This window comes from Lepus europaeus, chromosome 9 (genome assembly GCF_033115175.1).
Source record: "Lepus europaeus isolate LE1 chromosome 9, mLepTim1.pri, whole genome shotgun sequence".
Lineage (NCBI taxonomy): Eukaryota > Metazoa > Chordata > Mammalia > Lagomorpha > Leporidae > Lepus > Lepus europaeus.
In genome coordinates this window covers 24,400,999-24,416,416 of record NC_084835.1, presented here as the reverse complement: position 1 = coordinate 24,416,416, position 15,418 = coordinate 24,400,999, and the positions used below count along the sequence as shown (strand labels likewise).

At 42.5% G+C, this 15,418-nt stretch overlaps 1 protein-coding gene across 3 annotated transcripts in view; it reads right to left on the bottom strand.

Annotated features, from left to right (window-relative positions):
• RBM5 (RNA binding motif protein 5) overlaps positions 1 to 15,418 on the bottom strand; it is a 31,619-nt gene extending 16,201 nt beyond the window's left edge. Inside the window, exons 1-7 of one of the 3 annotated variants that reach the window (XM_062200920.1) lie at positions 15,294 to 15,418; positions 13,945 to 14,012; positions 12,261 to 12,426; positions 9,448 to 9,603; positions 4,097 to 4,166; positions 3,545 to 3,618; positions 1,029 to 1,112 (exon numbers count right to left, since the gene is read on the bottom strand). In XM_062200920.1, the coding sequence (XP_062056904.1) occupies positions 1,029 to 1,112; positions 3,545 to 3,618; positions 4,097 to 4,166; positions 9,448 to 9,603; positions 12,261 to 12,426; positions 13,945 to 13,961 (567 nt within the window). In that variant the 5' untranslated portion in view covers positions 13,962 to 14,012; positions 15,294 to 15,418. Of the gene's footprint in view, positions 1 to 1,028; positions 1,113 to 3,544; positions 3,619 to 4,096; positions 4,167 to 9,447; positions 9,604 to 12,260; positions 12,427 to 13,944; positions 14,013 to 14,784; positions 15,251 to 15,293 lie in introns of those variants that run through there. The other 2 variants (XM_062200919.1, XM_062200921.1) reach the window with 2 other exon arrangements.

Genomic DNA, 15,418 nt, shown 5'->3' with positions numbered 1-15,418 from the left:
GAATTGGGAGTGGAACAGCCAGGATACAAACCAGTGCCCATATGGGATTGGCATAGCTTTACCCACTACACCAAAATATCAGGTCTAACTATGTAAACTTCAAATTTTTTGTTGTTGTATTTTTAATTATTTTTATCCAGTTGGGAAAAGGTTTCAGCACAATCAAAAACTACAGAAATGGCAGGAACTTGGTCTAGGGTTGAGATGTCCATATGAAATGAGTGCCTGAGTTTGTTGGATACCTGTCTGCCAATGCAGGCCCTGGGAAGCAGCAATGCAGGGGAACTAGCTTGAGTTTTGAGCTTTGGTCTGGCCCAGTCCCAGCCATTCTGAGTATTCAGAGAATGAACCAGAGAATGCTCTGTCTCTCAAATAAGAAGCAAAACAAACAAACAAAAAAATCAAATAAAAAAACAAACCTAAAACAACCTATAGCCAGCCACTGGCTGAGACAGCATTTACTGTACCACTCGATATAAACAAACCCAACATGAACTGAAGACTATCTGGTCACCTACTGGACAGGGGAAGCATATAGAATAAAGAATTTAAGCACTCTCAAAAACAACAATGCCAACACCAAGTTCAAAATAGTGCACTCGAGAGAACATAGCAGATTTTACTTTAGCAAGGTTCTTAAGAAACTTTATTAAAACAATTTAAGAGACTATGCCACAAGTTTAGAGCTCTAGAATTCAATAAAGCAAAAACATATCTAAAATCCCGCTTTAACCGGGACTAGAACCTGGTGTGCCGGTGCCGCAAGGCAGAGGATTAGCCTGTTAAGCCACGGCACCGGCCAGAACCTGGATCTTAATTAACAAAATCTCTAGAGTTCTTTCTAGGGATTTGGTCTTCTAATCCCAGCGTAGGATTGAGGAAAAGTCACAAAGCATGAAAATTACCTTAAGATAAAAGATGGTGACTGTGTACTTACTAATTTCCTTATCTGGATAGTCCAATAAACAAATAGAAAAACAGCAAAATCCTGATAGAGTTTTGTCTATTTGGGAAGAATACATGCTTACCTTGTTACAAAGCCAATCTTCAAACTTGGGTCTGAGATTGCTATAATGCATTGTAATGTGCTTTCCTTGAATCACCAACTTTTTCTGTAAGAAAAGACATAATTAGTTATTCCCATTGTGAGGAACATGTGTCCATTTTCCCAGGGCAGAGCACACTTCGGAAAAATCAGTGCTCTGGAATTAAATGGACAACATACGGGGAGGACCAACCACCGCCACCTATACTCTGCCCATCCAATCCTTCAGATAGGCAGTAAGAGAATGGGATGCGGAGTAAAGGTAAACGGAGTCAGGGAATGCTGAGAAAGCTGCCAAACACTAAACGCTGACATGCACCAGGCCGTGTCTCCAGCAGAGACAGAAGTCCTAACATTCAGCATTGACAGGCTGCCTGAGAGTGACAGTCTATTTCAAAAAGCAGAAGACACAACTTTCCCAGTTCTGAGATTGTCTCCCACTTTAGCTTTTATCATGGTGTCCTTGGGCTTCGCTTCACTTTTTCCATAGTCCCCCATCCTTATGTCAAGTAAAAACCTTTATATTTTCCCCTCTCCCGAACTCCTGCTTCAAGATGTGTCCTTTAGGGGTACAAAGGGAGGGGAAATCATTTTTAAAGGGAATCTGATTATGATTCTTTTTCAGGAAAGACTATTCTGAATGCCACCGACTCTTAAAACAGTTAAATGAGATGTCTTCCTGTCAATTGCAACCATGTCATGTCCTAAGTGACAGATGTTTTTCACTGAAATGGATGGTAACCTTCTTCAAGGTGAGAAACCAGGAGGCCAATGAAGTTTCTTCAGGGGGTAGGAAAAGTTCATAAATGCACACAACACCTCATCCTTCAAGTCAACCATGTGACTAAAAGATATTTAACTTTAAAGGGCCAAGACCCAGAGCTGAATCATTCTAGCCAAGAGTGTACCTAGCACCTGCCCCCAAAAAGTCTTCATTTAATAGGAGCATTTTTTCTTTCTGTTTGGGGGATGGTGGTAAGAATAAGAGTGATCTGAAACTATCACAATGGATTTAAACAGGAAGTTAGATATCCAGATTGTGAAAAGTAGTGTAACCCTTCTAAACATACATACTGTTGAGCAATCTGGCTTTCGCATATCCTGGAAGATTAAGACAATGCTGTGAATTTTGTCTGCAATATCTAAAGGCAAGATTGTATGTCTGGCCAAGAGGGCAAGAGCTGAAGGGCCATCCACTCACTTTTAACATACAGAAGCAAAAATAGAGAAGCTGGGAGATACGTCAACAGATCATCCCACTAAAGAGGGATGTGTGTTGGGGAAACTCCAAACTACCACTGAGTCCCTAATCCTTTTGGCCTTTTATTTCTGGAGTGAATTTGAACTGTAATGAAGTATTACACATTAACATAGCTTTGTATACATTAAAATTGTGGAAACTTTTAAATGTCTGATAGGTTTTAATTTCTGAGGAGTTTTTAAACTCTCAGGTTAATCAATCTCACACATTCATTGCACCAAAAGTTGCTGTCAAGAAGGTAGACTCATGTGAAGCTTATTTATATTCTGGAATTACTAGAATGGTGTCCATGGTATGAAATGAATGGACTTCCACTTTTATACGATCAAGTTGTGACTTTTAAGAAAATGAGCTAAAAAACAAGCCAGTCAATCCAAATAATATCTTTAGTAATGAGTTGTTGTAAATGGCACTATCACTAACCAAAGAATATAATTCTTATTCATGGGAGACTCAAATCATAAAATGTTGCAGAAAGGTAATTAGTCAAGAAAATTCCCAGAATGCACTTGGGTAAAAGCATTCAATATTGTGCTATAGACCTCTTGCAAAAATTTTTAAGTGCCAAGCACTAAACATTATTTTTGTAAACTGAAGCACACTTAACAGTACAAAGAACCATCAATGATTGCTTTGAACAGGATATAAAAGGCATTCTTGGAGAGATTAAAATGTTAATGCCACTCTAACTAGATTAGACAGCAGCAAGATACTGCTTCCAGGGTAATCTCATCAGACTTATTTTTCTTAAATTCTTGTAGGTTCTTAAAATAGCCCCTGAAGATTCATCTGAGCAATTATACATCTAGGAGATGTGGTCTCCAGGCAGAAACAAGTAATTATTTATAAAACTGCCTACTAGGGACTTTCATTATGTTCTCTTCACTGTCAAACGGAAAGTCAAAGTCTAAGCTCACTCTCAATGGACATAGTAAATAAAAACATAATCAGGCAGGAAAAGGGGGGGGAGATATTAAGATATTTTGATAATTACCAGACAGGTATTCTGTAGCTAATGCCCTGTCAGGCAGCCATGTTTAAAGGCAGAGCAAATTCAATTCTGCAATGCAGTCCTTGACACTGTATTTATTCTAGTAATGTCAATTTTAATATATACAAAGCTTGCTTTTTTAAAGTCACTCCTTTGGAACAAACCACTCCTTCAACCTTTTTTTTTTTTTAAATTGTACAGACTTGTTCCATTTTCATGAATATCTAGACTTGGTGAGTGAAGCAACCTGATTGGCTTCCATCCAGCTGGTAGCATCTTGCAAGTGATAAAACTCCACGAAGGCGAAACCACGGCTTACACCTAGAGACAGCATTCAGATATAGACGGGATACTCGTGTTAGTCAGTTCCTTTATAACAGGTGAATCTCTCTCCCACTGCTTCAACACTGCGTGACAAAGCCAATTGGGAAGCAGCTTTACAAATGTGACTTGACTTGGGGATCTTCTTGATACTTTGCCATGGCAAGGAACAAGCCGCCTGAACTAAATGTCACTCGATTTGACTCCACGCTTAAAGTAACCATGCAACCGAACACAAACAGTCAAACAAGGAGTTTATAAATTACTTACCGAAGGAAAAAAAAGCCCCTAAAAACAAAGTTTTTAAAAAGTTCCTCTCAGATGCTAACATCGTTTTCAAAGTCACATTCCTTAGCCATGGCAAACCTTTCATTCTGAATTCATGTGCTTGAAGATTGGGGGTATCAAGATGTTCTTTAGGGACTGAAGTGGGAATGGGGAAGAGAACCAGAACGGCAGGAACTAAGCAAGCTCTCACCTGTTTTTCTTTTCATCAGCCTCACGTCTGCAGGCTGAGGGCCTTCAAAAGACTGCATTGTTTCTCGAATCTGCACAGGGTTTTACACAGTTAAAGTTTTAGCCACACAATATTCATCAGTGAAAAAATTTCATGGACTAGATATTACATCAACTGTTCAATTAACTAAGTCTTTACCTTCTATTAGCAAAATGCAACTATCCTAAAAGGCAACTGAAAAAAGGACACTTCTCATAGAAATTGATGTAAAGGTCATGAAGCCATTAATTATAAGCTGTCTGGAAACTTCCTGCAGGCACAATTAATTTAGGTTATGATGTACAGTGCTAGTGCTGCTCATAATATGATGTTCATCAAAGTTCCCTTAGTCCAATCTCACTGTTCTTTGTTCTAAAGGACCAAAACAAAATAAGATTTAAAAGGGAGAGGCTGCATCATCATTCTTTAAAGTATACCTAAGAATCAATACCCAAAAAAGGGTATTGTTAAACATTTTTTGTGCAACACCTTAAAAAATTAATTTTCTTGCATTTAGAGATATGAAAAGTAACACAGTTCAGAATCTTAGATTACAAATTAAAACAACCCCCCCACCCAAGACATTAATTATGCCTAAAAGAAAACATTCTGGCTGGTAGGCTGTTCTGGATATCAGATCTATTCCTTATTGCAAAAGGCAATGATAAAAAAAAATTATTAGTTCGGGGCCAATGCTGTAGTGTAGTAGGTTAAGCCTCTACCAGCACTGCTGGCATCCCATACGGGCGCTGGTTCAAGTCCTGACTACTCTACTTCCAATCCAGCTCCCTGCTAAAGTGCCTGGGAAGGCAGTAGACGATGGCTCAAGTCCTTGGGCCCCTGCACCCACGTGGAAGACCAGGAAGCAGCTCCTGGCTCCTGGTTTTGGCTGGTCTAAGCCCAGCCATTTAGGCCATTTGTGGAGTGAACCAGAGGATGGAAGATCTCTCTCCCTCTCCCTATAACTCTTTCAAATGAAAATAAACACATCTCTTAAAAAATTTGTCAAAAAAATTATTAGTCACTTCTTTAATCACATCAGGTGGCAATATTCCCAAAACAAAAATGGCCAAATTTTTAAATAAAAATTCTCAATTGTACCTACTAGTTAGGTGTAAAGGCTGCAGTATTATATATAGCCAACTTCTATTTATTAAAATTGAAATCCCCAAATCAACGCTTGTAGCACTTTCATGGTCATTAATCGACACACAGAGGAACGAAAAACATGTTGCCCAAATGGACACATTCCTGGCTGAGATTTAACATGGCAATACCTTTGCCTTGTTTGAATTTCACATTGTAAACAAGTGTTTAAGTGCTATATTTTCATGCCCTTCCCCCCAACTTCATTTGATTTCACTGCTTAAAATGGCTTCCCAAGCAGGTGCTAAGTGCTATCTAAGTACTTTTCTTTTCTTTTCTTTTCTTTTTTTTTTTGGACAGGCAGAGTGGACAGTGAGAGAGACAGAGAGAAAGGTCTTCCTTTACCGTTGTTTCACCCTCCAATGGCCGCTGCAGCCGGCGCACCGTGCTGATCCCAAGGCAGGAGCCAGGTGCTTCTCCTGGTCTCCCATGCGGGTGCAGGGCCCAAGCACTTGGGCCATCCTCCACTGCACTCCCAGGCCACAGCAGAGAGCTGGCCTGGAAGAGGGGCAACCGGGACAGAATCCGGCGCCCTGATCGGGACTAGAACCCGGTGTGCCAGCGCCGCAGGTAGAGGATTAGCCTATTGAGCCACGGTGCAAGCCTATCTAAGTACTCTTAAGCACAAGAAGCCTGTGATATGCCTTACAGACAAAATTTATTAGGTAAGCTTCAGTCAGGAATGAGTTACAGCATTGTTGGCTGTGAGCTCAATGTAATCAACAATATATATTAAATAAGGGTCCTTTAAATAGAAACACACATGAAACAAAGTTATATCAATTGAAACAAAGTTATATCAATTGGCTGACAAAAATATTGCAATTGCAGGCTCTTAGAAACCTAACTCTGTTCAGAAAGAACCAACGGTTCAGTATTAATGGTACTTTATAAAGTTACCAGGAATAAGGATAAACTGTGTTAACCTGTTTTCTCACACAGCAGTACTACAATGAGACTCAGGTTTGTATTTACTAACATAGTGAATATAAAAAGTCACTACAGTAGATAGTTACTATAAAAGTAGTAACTCAGTAACATATATACTAACAGTTACTAGAGACAGCTACTCTTAATCTGTGTCATTACCCTCCCCATCCTGAAGAAAGGCTGGTACTGTGACTGCTTACTACCCTCATGCCACAATGCTTCCAACTCAACTCCTTACTGGCCTGTTGAGCCTGCCAACAAAGGAGCACACAGATATGCTCTTTAATCCTGCCTTTGGCACAAGGCTCTTATGTCTATCAGCTGGATAAACAAAAGGCAGTTGAGATCTGCTAAATCATTGGTAAAATCATTACCTACCATATGTGATAGAGAACTACTGGCATTCATTTAGATGGCCATCATACATTTTACAAATATTAAGATCCTAATGGGGTTGGTACTATAGCACAGTCTGCAGTGCTGACATCCCACATGGGTGCTGGTTCATTTCCCAGCTGCTCCTCTTCTGAGCCAGCTCTCTGCTTGTGGCCTGGGAAAGCAGTAAAAGATGGCCCAAGTGCTAGGGCCCCTTCACCTGCATGAGAGACCTGGAAAGAATCTCCTGATCAGCTCAACTCTGACTACTGCAGCAATCTGGGGAGTGAACCAGGAAGACTTTTCTGTCTCTCCCTCCCTCTCTCTGTAACTCTATGTCTCAATTAAAAAAAACAAAACAAAACAAAAAAACAACGTGTATGGGTACAAACATATGCACTCCCTACTCCACATTCTCACTTGCTGCAGCTAACCAAGTCCACCTCTGCCTACCTACTACCATTCTTTCTGCCCACCATTCCAATCTGTGCAGCTACTGCAACCTGGCCAAAATCTTCAGTTAACTTCCTTTTATGCTCAGCTAAGCTTTCAAAGACAGGTTGTTAGCCCCGATGGCACTATCCCACTTACTTCTCCCCTGCCACCAAGAGCCTCTGACCCCAGTCAAATGAAGCCAATTGCTAGGCTTTATCTGGATTCAATACCTTTCTATTTCCAGGTCTGTCCTGGAGGGCCAATCAACCACATCCTTCTTTTAGGGTACAATATTTATATGCCCCTATAGTATCAACTCAATTAAGATCTCCATGGAGTTTCTCCTTACCCTCCATTACTAACAATCTCCCTTTAACAAGCTTTCAGGGGTGGGCATTTGGGCCAACAGTCTAAGATGCCCAAATATCATATGGTGTGCTTGTGTTCAAGTCTTGCTCCACTTCCAATCCAGCTTCCTGCTAATACACTCTGGGAGCCAGGAGATGATGGCTCAAGTACTTGGGTCCTTGCCATCCATGCCAAAGACATGAGTTAAGTTCTGGGATCCTGGCTTTAGCTGAGCCCAGCCCTAGCTATTGTGGCCATTTGGGAGTGAACCAGTGGTTGGAGGATAGAGATCTGTCTGCCTTTCAAATAAATTAAAATGAATTTGTTTACTTAAGAATACCTTTCTATTCTGCACTGACACCATCACCTGCAGACCTTAGCTTTTTCTTTTTTAAAATATTTTATTTACTTGAAAGGCAGAGTTAGAGAGAGAGAAATCTTTCATCCCTGCTGGTTCATTTCCAAATGGCTGCAGCAGCCAGGACTGGGCGAGACTAAAGCCAGGAGATTCTTCCAGGTCTCCCATGTGAGTGCAGGGGCCCAAGCACTTGGCCCTTTCTCTGCTGCTTTCCCAGGTGCATTAGCAGGGTGCTGGATTGGAAGTGTAACAGCTGGGACTCAAACCAGTGCCCATAGGGGATGCTGGTGTCACAGGTAATAGCTTTAACAGCTTCACAACACTAGACCCAGACCTTGGCTCTTTATGTGTTAAGCTTTTTCTGGGCAGTATCTATGGTTCTGCATTCTGTAGCATCTAATACATTGTAGCAGGTGTGCAGTAAACACAAATAAAAGTGTGATTACCCATTATTAACTCAAAACACCCCATCTCACATTCACCATATTCATTATCTTTAGTATTTAGAAGGACAAAGTTGTGTACACTCAATAATCTTGAGTTTTGTCTAAAAGTCAATAAAACATTATAGTATTATTCTGACTACTCCAGGACAATAGGTACTGTAATGACACAATTCTGTTTATCACATCTTTTAAAAACATGTTTTCAACCTTCACATTAATTTTTCCAATGACAATGGCTGAGCAGCACACTGTATTTAATAGCTGGAAACAGAGACAGAAGCCTTCAGATCTATAGTCTCGTGGTTGAAATGAGACATGCATAGTGATAGTCACAGAACAGGTACTGCAGGAAAATCACAATTATGTGACTTGGGGGGAAAAAACAAAGAATTTATTATGCCTGGTATATGGGGAAAGGTTTCCCAAAAGTGAATCTCCAAGTAGAAAACAGTATCCTAGTACAACAATGGACATGTCCAAAGTGGCCCACTGGGGATGGATGTGACTGGAAGGAGCAAGTATGGGCCAGAGATGCTGCTGAATACCAAGGTCAAATACATGAAGCTCCTTGTGGGCCTATACGAGAAGTTAGCCAGGGAAATGGGCCTTCCTTTTCAACAGCCTTCTCTTGAAGTTTCTGATGCATAATTTTTCTTTTGTAAAGACTTATTTTTCAAGAAATGAATTTGAAAAGTAGTGTGATGGAGAGGTGAAGACAGAAAGATTCAATGTACTAATTTACTTCCTAAACTGCTGCAAAGGCCAGGCTGGACCAGTGTGAAGCCAGGAGCCCAGAACTCCATCTGGGTCTCCCATGTAGGTGTCAGTGGCCCAAGAATGGGGGCCATCATTCACTGCTTAACCTGGATCAGAAGCAGAGCAGCTGGAATTCATGAGTGCTAATGTACAGTATTGCTGCGAACTCGAGCAGCAGCTTAACCCACTGTGCCACACCTACACCTCTTAATTTTTATCAGAGTAGCCAAATTATGAGTAAAGTTATGTTTTTACCAACACATCCCCAATTAATGAGTAATTAATTCAGTAAAACTATCTTCTAGAAGCTATTCATGGAGTAAGTCCTGTTCCTAGTAAAGAACTTCTAGAAACTTTACATTAGGCTTCAAAGCCTAAATAGGAACGGTAATTTACTTTTGCCTACCAGCTGCCTCACCAGCTGAGGTAACAGCTTGAGAGAAAATAAGAAACGTGAGAGGCCTGAAAAAAATAATGGTTGACGCTCAAAGTTTTTTGTGCCTATTAGACTGCTCATTAGAACCATTGTTTCCCCTTACATCGTTCTCTGTGATGGTGATGGGAAGTCCACGCAGTATGATGGTCTTGCTTTCTCTTTCGTCACTGATGTCATGCCTGTAGTCATGCTCGCCATAGTCACCATCAGAATGGTAGCCATCTTCAGATCGGTCGCTGTTCCTTCTTTCACGCTCCCTCTAATTTACAATAAACAAAATAACATCAAAACCATTTTGCACCCTCTCATCTAGGCCATCCACTCCTAGAATTTACATTTAAAAAGGGATTTATCTATTTATTTGAAAGGCTGGGGGCAGGGGACACAAAGAATCTTCCATCTGCTGGTTTACCCCCAAAATGGCCACAATGGCTGGAGCTGGGCCAACCAAAGCCAGGAGCCTGAATCTCCATTCAGGTCTCCCACATGTGTCGCAGGAATCCAAGTACTTGGGCCATCTGCTGCTGCTTTCCCAGGCCATTAGTAAGGAACAGGATTGGAAGCACAGTAGCTGGGACTCGAATTCACACTCTAATATGGGATGCCAGTGTGTTAAACAAGCAGCAGTTCAACCAACTGAGCCACTACATCAGCTCCTAAAATTTCCTCTTTATTTTTTTAAAATTTGTTTACTTGAAAGGCAGAGTTAGACAAAGAGGAAGAGACAGATCTTCCATCTGCAGGTTCATTCTCCAAATGGCTGCAATGGCCAGGAGCCCTAGTACTTCCATTGCATTCCCAGGAGCATTAGTAGGGAGCTGGATTGAAAATGGAGTATCTGGGGCTTGTGCAGTGGGTTAAACTGCTGCCTGCAGTCCTGGCATCCCATATGGGTGCCAGCTGCATTCCCGGCTGCTCCACTTCCAAGCCAGCTTCCTGCTAATGCAAAAGGAAATAGGAAAGTAATGGAAGATGGCCCAAGTACTTGGGCCCCAGACACCCATGTGAGAGACCTGGTAGAAGCTCCCAGCTCCTGTCTGGCCCAGTTGGCTGTTGTGGCTGTTTGGGGTGAACCAGCAGATTGAAGATCTTTCTCTCCCTCCCTCTACCTTTAAAAAAACAAACCAAAAAACCAAAGTGGAGCAGCTGGGACTTGAATTGGCACTGACATGGGACACAGGTATTGCAGGTAGGCGGTGGCTGTTAAGTAAGTTATCACTGTGGCACAAGACTGGCCCTAGTATCTAATTTTTTCCCTTAAAGATTTATTTATTTCAAAGTCAAGAGTTGCAGAAAGAGAGGGAAGCAGAGAGAGATCTTCAATCTGCTGGCTTACAACAGCCAGAGCCAGGCCAGGCCAAAGCCAGTTTTTTCCATATCTCCCATGTAGGTGGCAGGGGCCCAAACTCAAGGAACAGGCATATAATCTAGTGGTTAAGATACGTCCCTTACTAGAGTGCCTGGGTTTGATTCCCAGCTCTAGCCTTAATTCCAGCTTCCTGCCAATGCAGACTCTGGGAGAGAGCAGCAGATGATAGCTCAAATGGCTGGGCCTCTGCCACCCAGGAGAGACCCAGACTGAGTTCCCGGCTCTCAGCTTTGGTTTGGCCTAGTCCCAGCTGCTGTAGGCATTTAGGGAAGTGAACAACAACATAGGAGCTCTTCCTATCTGCCTATTTGCCTCTGTCTCTTTGTCTCTTGAATAAAGATGTCAAAGATTATACAGGGGCCACTGCTTGCAGTGCTGGCATCCCATATGGGTGCTGGTTCAAGTCCTGGCTGCTCCACTTCTGATCTAGCTCTCTGCTGTGGCCTGGCAAAGCAGTGGAAGATGGTCTAAAGGCTTGGGCCCCTGCACCCACATGGGAGACCCAGAAGAAGCTCCTGGCTCCTGGCTCCAGATCAGTGCAGCTCTGGCCATTGTGGCCATTTGGGGAGTGAACCAGAGGATGGAAGACTTTCTCTGTCTCTCTGCCTTTCAAATAAAGATTATCCAAGCATTCCACGTTAATTGTGCTCTGCAGTGTTTTCTAAAAACACTAACAATTGTTTAGTTCAGGAAAAATGGTTTAATAGCTTATCAGACAGTACAACATACAATGAAATGCATAATATGAAATTGCTTATTATAATATGAAAGATTACATGCATGGAAATACCAGGGAGAAAGTGCAAAATTACAAGGCAGCAAATCACTTTTAAACAAAACTACATATACATATGCAAAGGAGGGTGAAAAAGAAGGTAAGGTGATTGCAACTGAAACACACAGCCTGAGGCACAGTACTTGCTATTGTGATTCTACTATTTCATTTTTACAATGGGAATAGCACCTACATCATAGTGTTGTGTGAGATCTAAATGATTGTGAAATCATGGGGGAGTCCTATGTAAACCTTACCTTTTATTTCTATCACTGAAAGGCTCACTTTGTTTTTAGGGGTTTTATTTATTATTTTTAAAGATGATTTATTTATTTCAAAGTCAGAGGTACAGAGAAAGAAGGAGAAGAAGTTAGAGAGATCTTCCATGTGCAGCTATACTCCACCGATGGGTACAACAGCCAGGGCTGGGCCAGGCCGTAGCCATGAGCTTCACCTGGGTCTCCCACATGGGTGGCAGGGGCTTAAGTACTCTGGCCATCTTCTGCTTTTCCTAGGGTATTAGCAAGGAGTTGGATGGGAAGTAGAGCAGCCAGGACACAAACCGGCACCCATATGGAATACTGGCATCACGGGTGGTGGCTTTACCCACTGTCACAATGCCAGCACAGTCAATTCAGAAAGTTTTCAGAATTAACTATTTGGCTGTTGTTACTCAAGAGGAGAAATTTCAACATTTAGTATACTCATTTTGAGGATTTTGTACATACAAATCATAATTCTAACAAGTACATAACAGTTGCTGGTCACTCACCTCTGGACTGTCATAGTCCCGGTAGTCGTCATATCTATCACCCCTCCGATCATCACTAGATCTTTTGTAATCCGAGTCCCTCCGCCTGCTTCTGGATTCACGCTCATCACGATCATCTCTGTCTATGATGGAACCGTACCTTCCACTTCGCTCTGTTCTACTCACTCTGCCAGGGAAAATAATTTTAATATAAACAAACCTGTATATTTAGAAAATATGGTTAAAAGTGCATACCACACAGATCAGTTTGTAACGTATGTCCACCAAATAGTTCAATATAACCCTTAAAATGTTACCAAACTCCAGTTTACAAAGATAACTATTAGAAAATACCTACATCCCTAAATGTAGATAATTTTTAAGAACTTATGTTAAACAGAAAATACAGCTACTGAATGTTTGGGTTAAATATTTTGGAAAAAGTGTCATGTTCTCAAAGTTTATTCTTCCACTGTTTCAAGCTTAAGGTCTACACATTACTTTTTTCATGCTCTTTGGGTCTTAGTGACCAAAGAGAGGAAGAAAGGAATTACTTGAATTTCACCCAGTTTTCAAAGGACAGCACAGCACACTCTGGCTTATTACTCTCAAGGGTATCATACCGACCAGAAAACGGACAAACAACCTGGATAAGCTAAGTCAGTCTTTTTTTGTTAGCCTGTCAATCAAGTACTTTGTTAGACATAATTGGATAGTTAACCAAAATTATCACCATCAAATATCATTACTTCCTATAAGGTAAGATCTGGCTTATTTTTGGTTACTGGTCAGAACCAGGCTTCATGGGAAAATTTAGTGACCTGAGGCTTAAACCCACCCGACAATAGATTTAAAAAAGATTTACAAGGGCCTCATTCAGAGTGTACAAATCCAAAGACACGAGTAATCTAAGACTTCATGACATTAAGTATGGGACTAAGAGACCCTAAAAAGTAGGGTAAATGTTTAATAAGTTACTTGGCACCATAGACTGCTGCCACAGCATTATGATGATGACATCACGTGACACAATGAAGCCCCTGTGGCCTGTCAATTTGCTCTATTACAGGGAATGGTCTCAATCCTAAGAAGGCTGGTGACTGATTAAGTAAAAGGTTATGTGTTTAAATCAAATGGCCTGAAAAGGAGTATCCATTGTTGACACTGCAGACACATTCTCTCAATTCCTCACTAATTTTTTGGTTCTTTCTTTCTTCATGTAACAGATGGTCCCAAGCCTCTCAGTTATAATCCTGGATCATCTCACTATTAAGGGGACAATACCAAGAACTGGCAATCCATTAACTGCTCGGCACAGCCATGCACTATGCGTCTGCACAGGCTGTTATCCACACTAGAAACCCTTAGTGACCCATTCCACCTGCCCTGCTTTTTAAGTAAGAAAGTAATTCTTAGCCTTCATCTTAGCGATTAGTTTCTTCAGAAAGCTTTCCAAGCTGTATTCAAGAAAAAACATGCTTCTGGTAAGTTTAACAGCACCCTCAACTTTTATCACAGCTTAGTTCGCACAGTACTTTAATTCTTTCACTACATTGCAGTCTGTCACAGTAGGGGCATAAAGGTTCTCATTAGCAATGCTTCGCACAAAACAGACATTCAAGTATTTGTGCGATAAGCAATTTTGAGCAAACAGTGCAGTTCCCACTAAAAGGCTGAGCTCAAAGGCAATACTGTAGAAACTTACCGTTTGTCTGAACCCATTGTTCCACTGAAGATCTAGCACACACCTCCAAAACGTTTGTCTTATTTCTGCTAGGAGACAAAAGAGATTGGTTGCTGCAAATCTCAGAGATTACTTAAGTCAGCCTCTCTATAAACTGATACTACTGGCTGAGTTTCATCAAACCTTTATCAAATCATTAACAGTGATTATCTCGAGTGAGAACAACTGTCAAAGCCAAAAAGCAGGTCAACATGTAACAATGAGCACAGCGGGAAGATTAAGCATTTTTTAAAATAATTCATATTCAATAACAAACCCACATACGGAAGTAAGCAGAAGACAACTTCCCTGCTCTTGCTTTAGGATTACAAAGCAAAAAGGGCAGAGCTGCAATCAGCTCCTTGAGTTCAGAATAAAGCAACTCCAATGTGGACTGACCGTTAAAATATTGATCCCGGTGACTGTATCAATATAAGGAGCAATGCGAAATTTAAAGCTTTTCCATGGGAACCTCTTTAGACGCCTGAACGGATGCTGAGCTTTTTTTGAAATCTACTACATTTATAATGCAACCGCTAATATTTCAACCAGACAACAGCAAACCTCGACACGACTTAATCCCTCGGTAACAACCATGTCTTGGGCCGAACAGCGAGCAGCGGCTCCCGCGAGACGCGGTTTTGAGACACCACACAGCTGGGCCGTGTTCGAGAAACCGGTTACAGCTGTCCCCAGTACCTAGGCTAGAGCAGGCACTCGACAAAAATGTGAATTGAGTGAAAAGGATCATCAGGGGAAAACAAGTCCCGGAGCAGAATCGCTGCTATGGCCCCTTGTCTCCCAGACGGTGCCTCCACCCACCTCCACCGGGTGCTGCGGCCGAGATGGCGGCGCCACGGCCTGCGCGACCCGACTCCGGCGTCCGGCCTTCCCTCCCTACACACGCCCCGCCTGACTCCCAAGAAGTTCGCAGGCTGCAGGTCAGTCACCACCGAAAAGCCTTTCGGAGAGGGCAATTCAGTCGCAGATGCCGGGCGATGGCCGCTGGTCCGAGGCGCTCCGGAAGAGCGCCCGAGAGTCAGGCGACGGCTCCACCGCTCCGTTCGGTTGGGGACGCGTAGACACGTCCCAGCAAGGGGCAAACTCACAGCCCAAAAGTAGCGAGCCAACGTCCAAGCAGGGAGGTGGCCTTTGGAAGCTGAGAGACCCGGCGGCGAGGAGGGGCGCGGCCCTCTAACGCCTAGAACTGTTTGGCCCCTTGAGAGGACCGGCTGGGACCGATCGGCTACCTCCTGGAGCTGACAGGAAAGCTCAGGGGTCGGCCCCAACGGCGAGAACCGCCGGTCGTTAAGGATGGCCGTCGCACTTACCCCCAGGAGGGACCGAAGCCGCAGCAACAGCTGTGCTGCGCCCCAGAACCTCCGACAGGATTCGACCGCTCCACAAAATGGCGCCTCCGCCGACAGCCGTCTCCTACCCACAATACCTCGCGCCT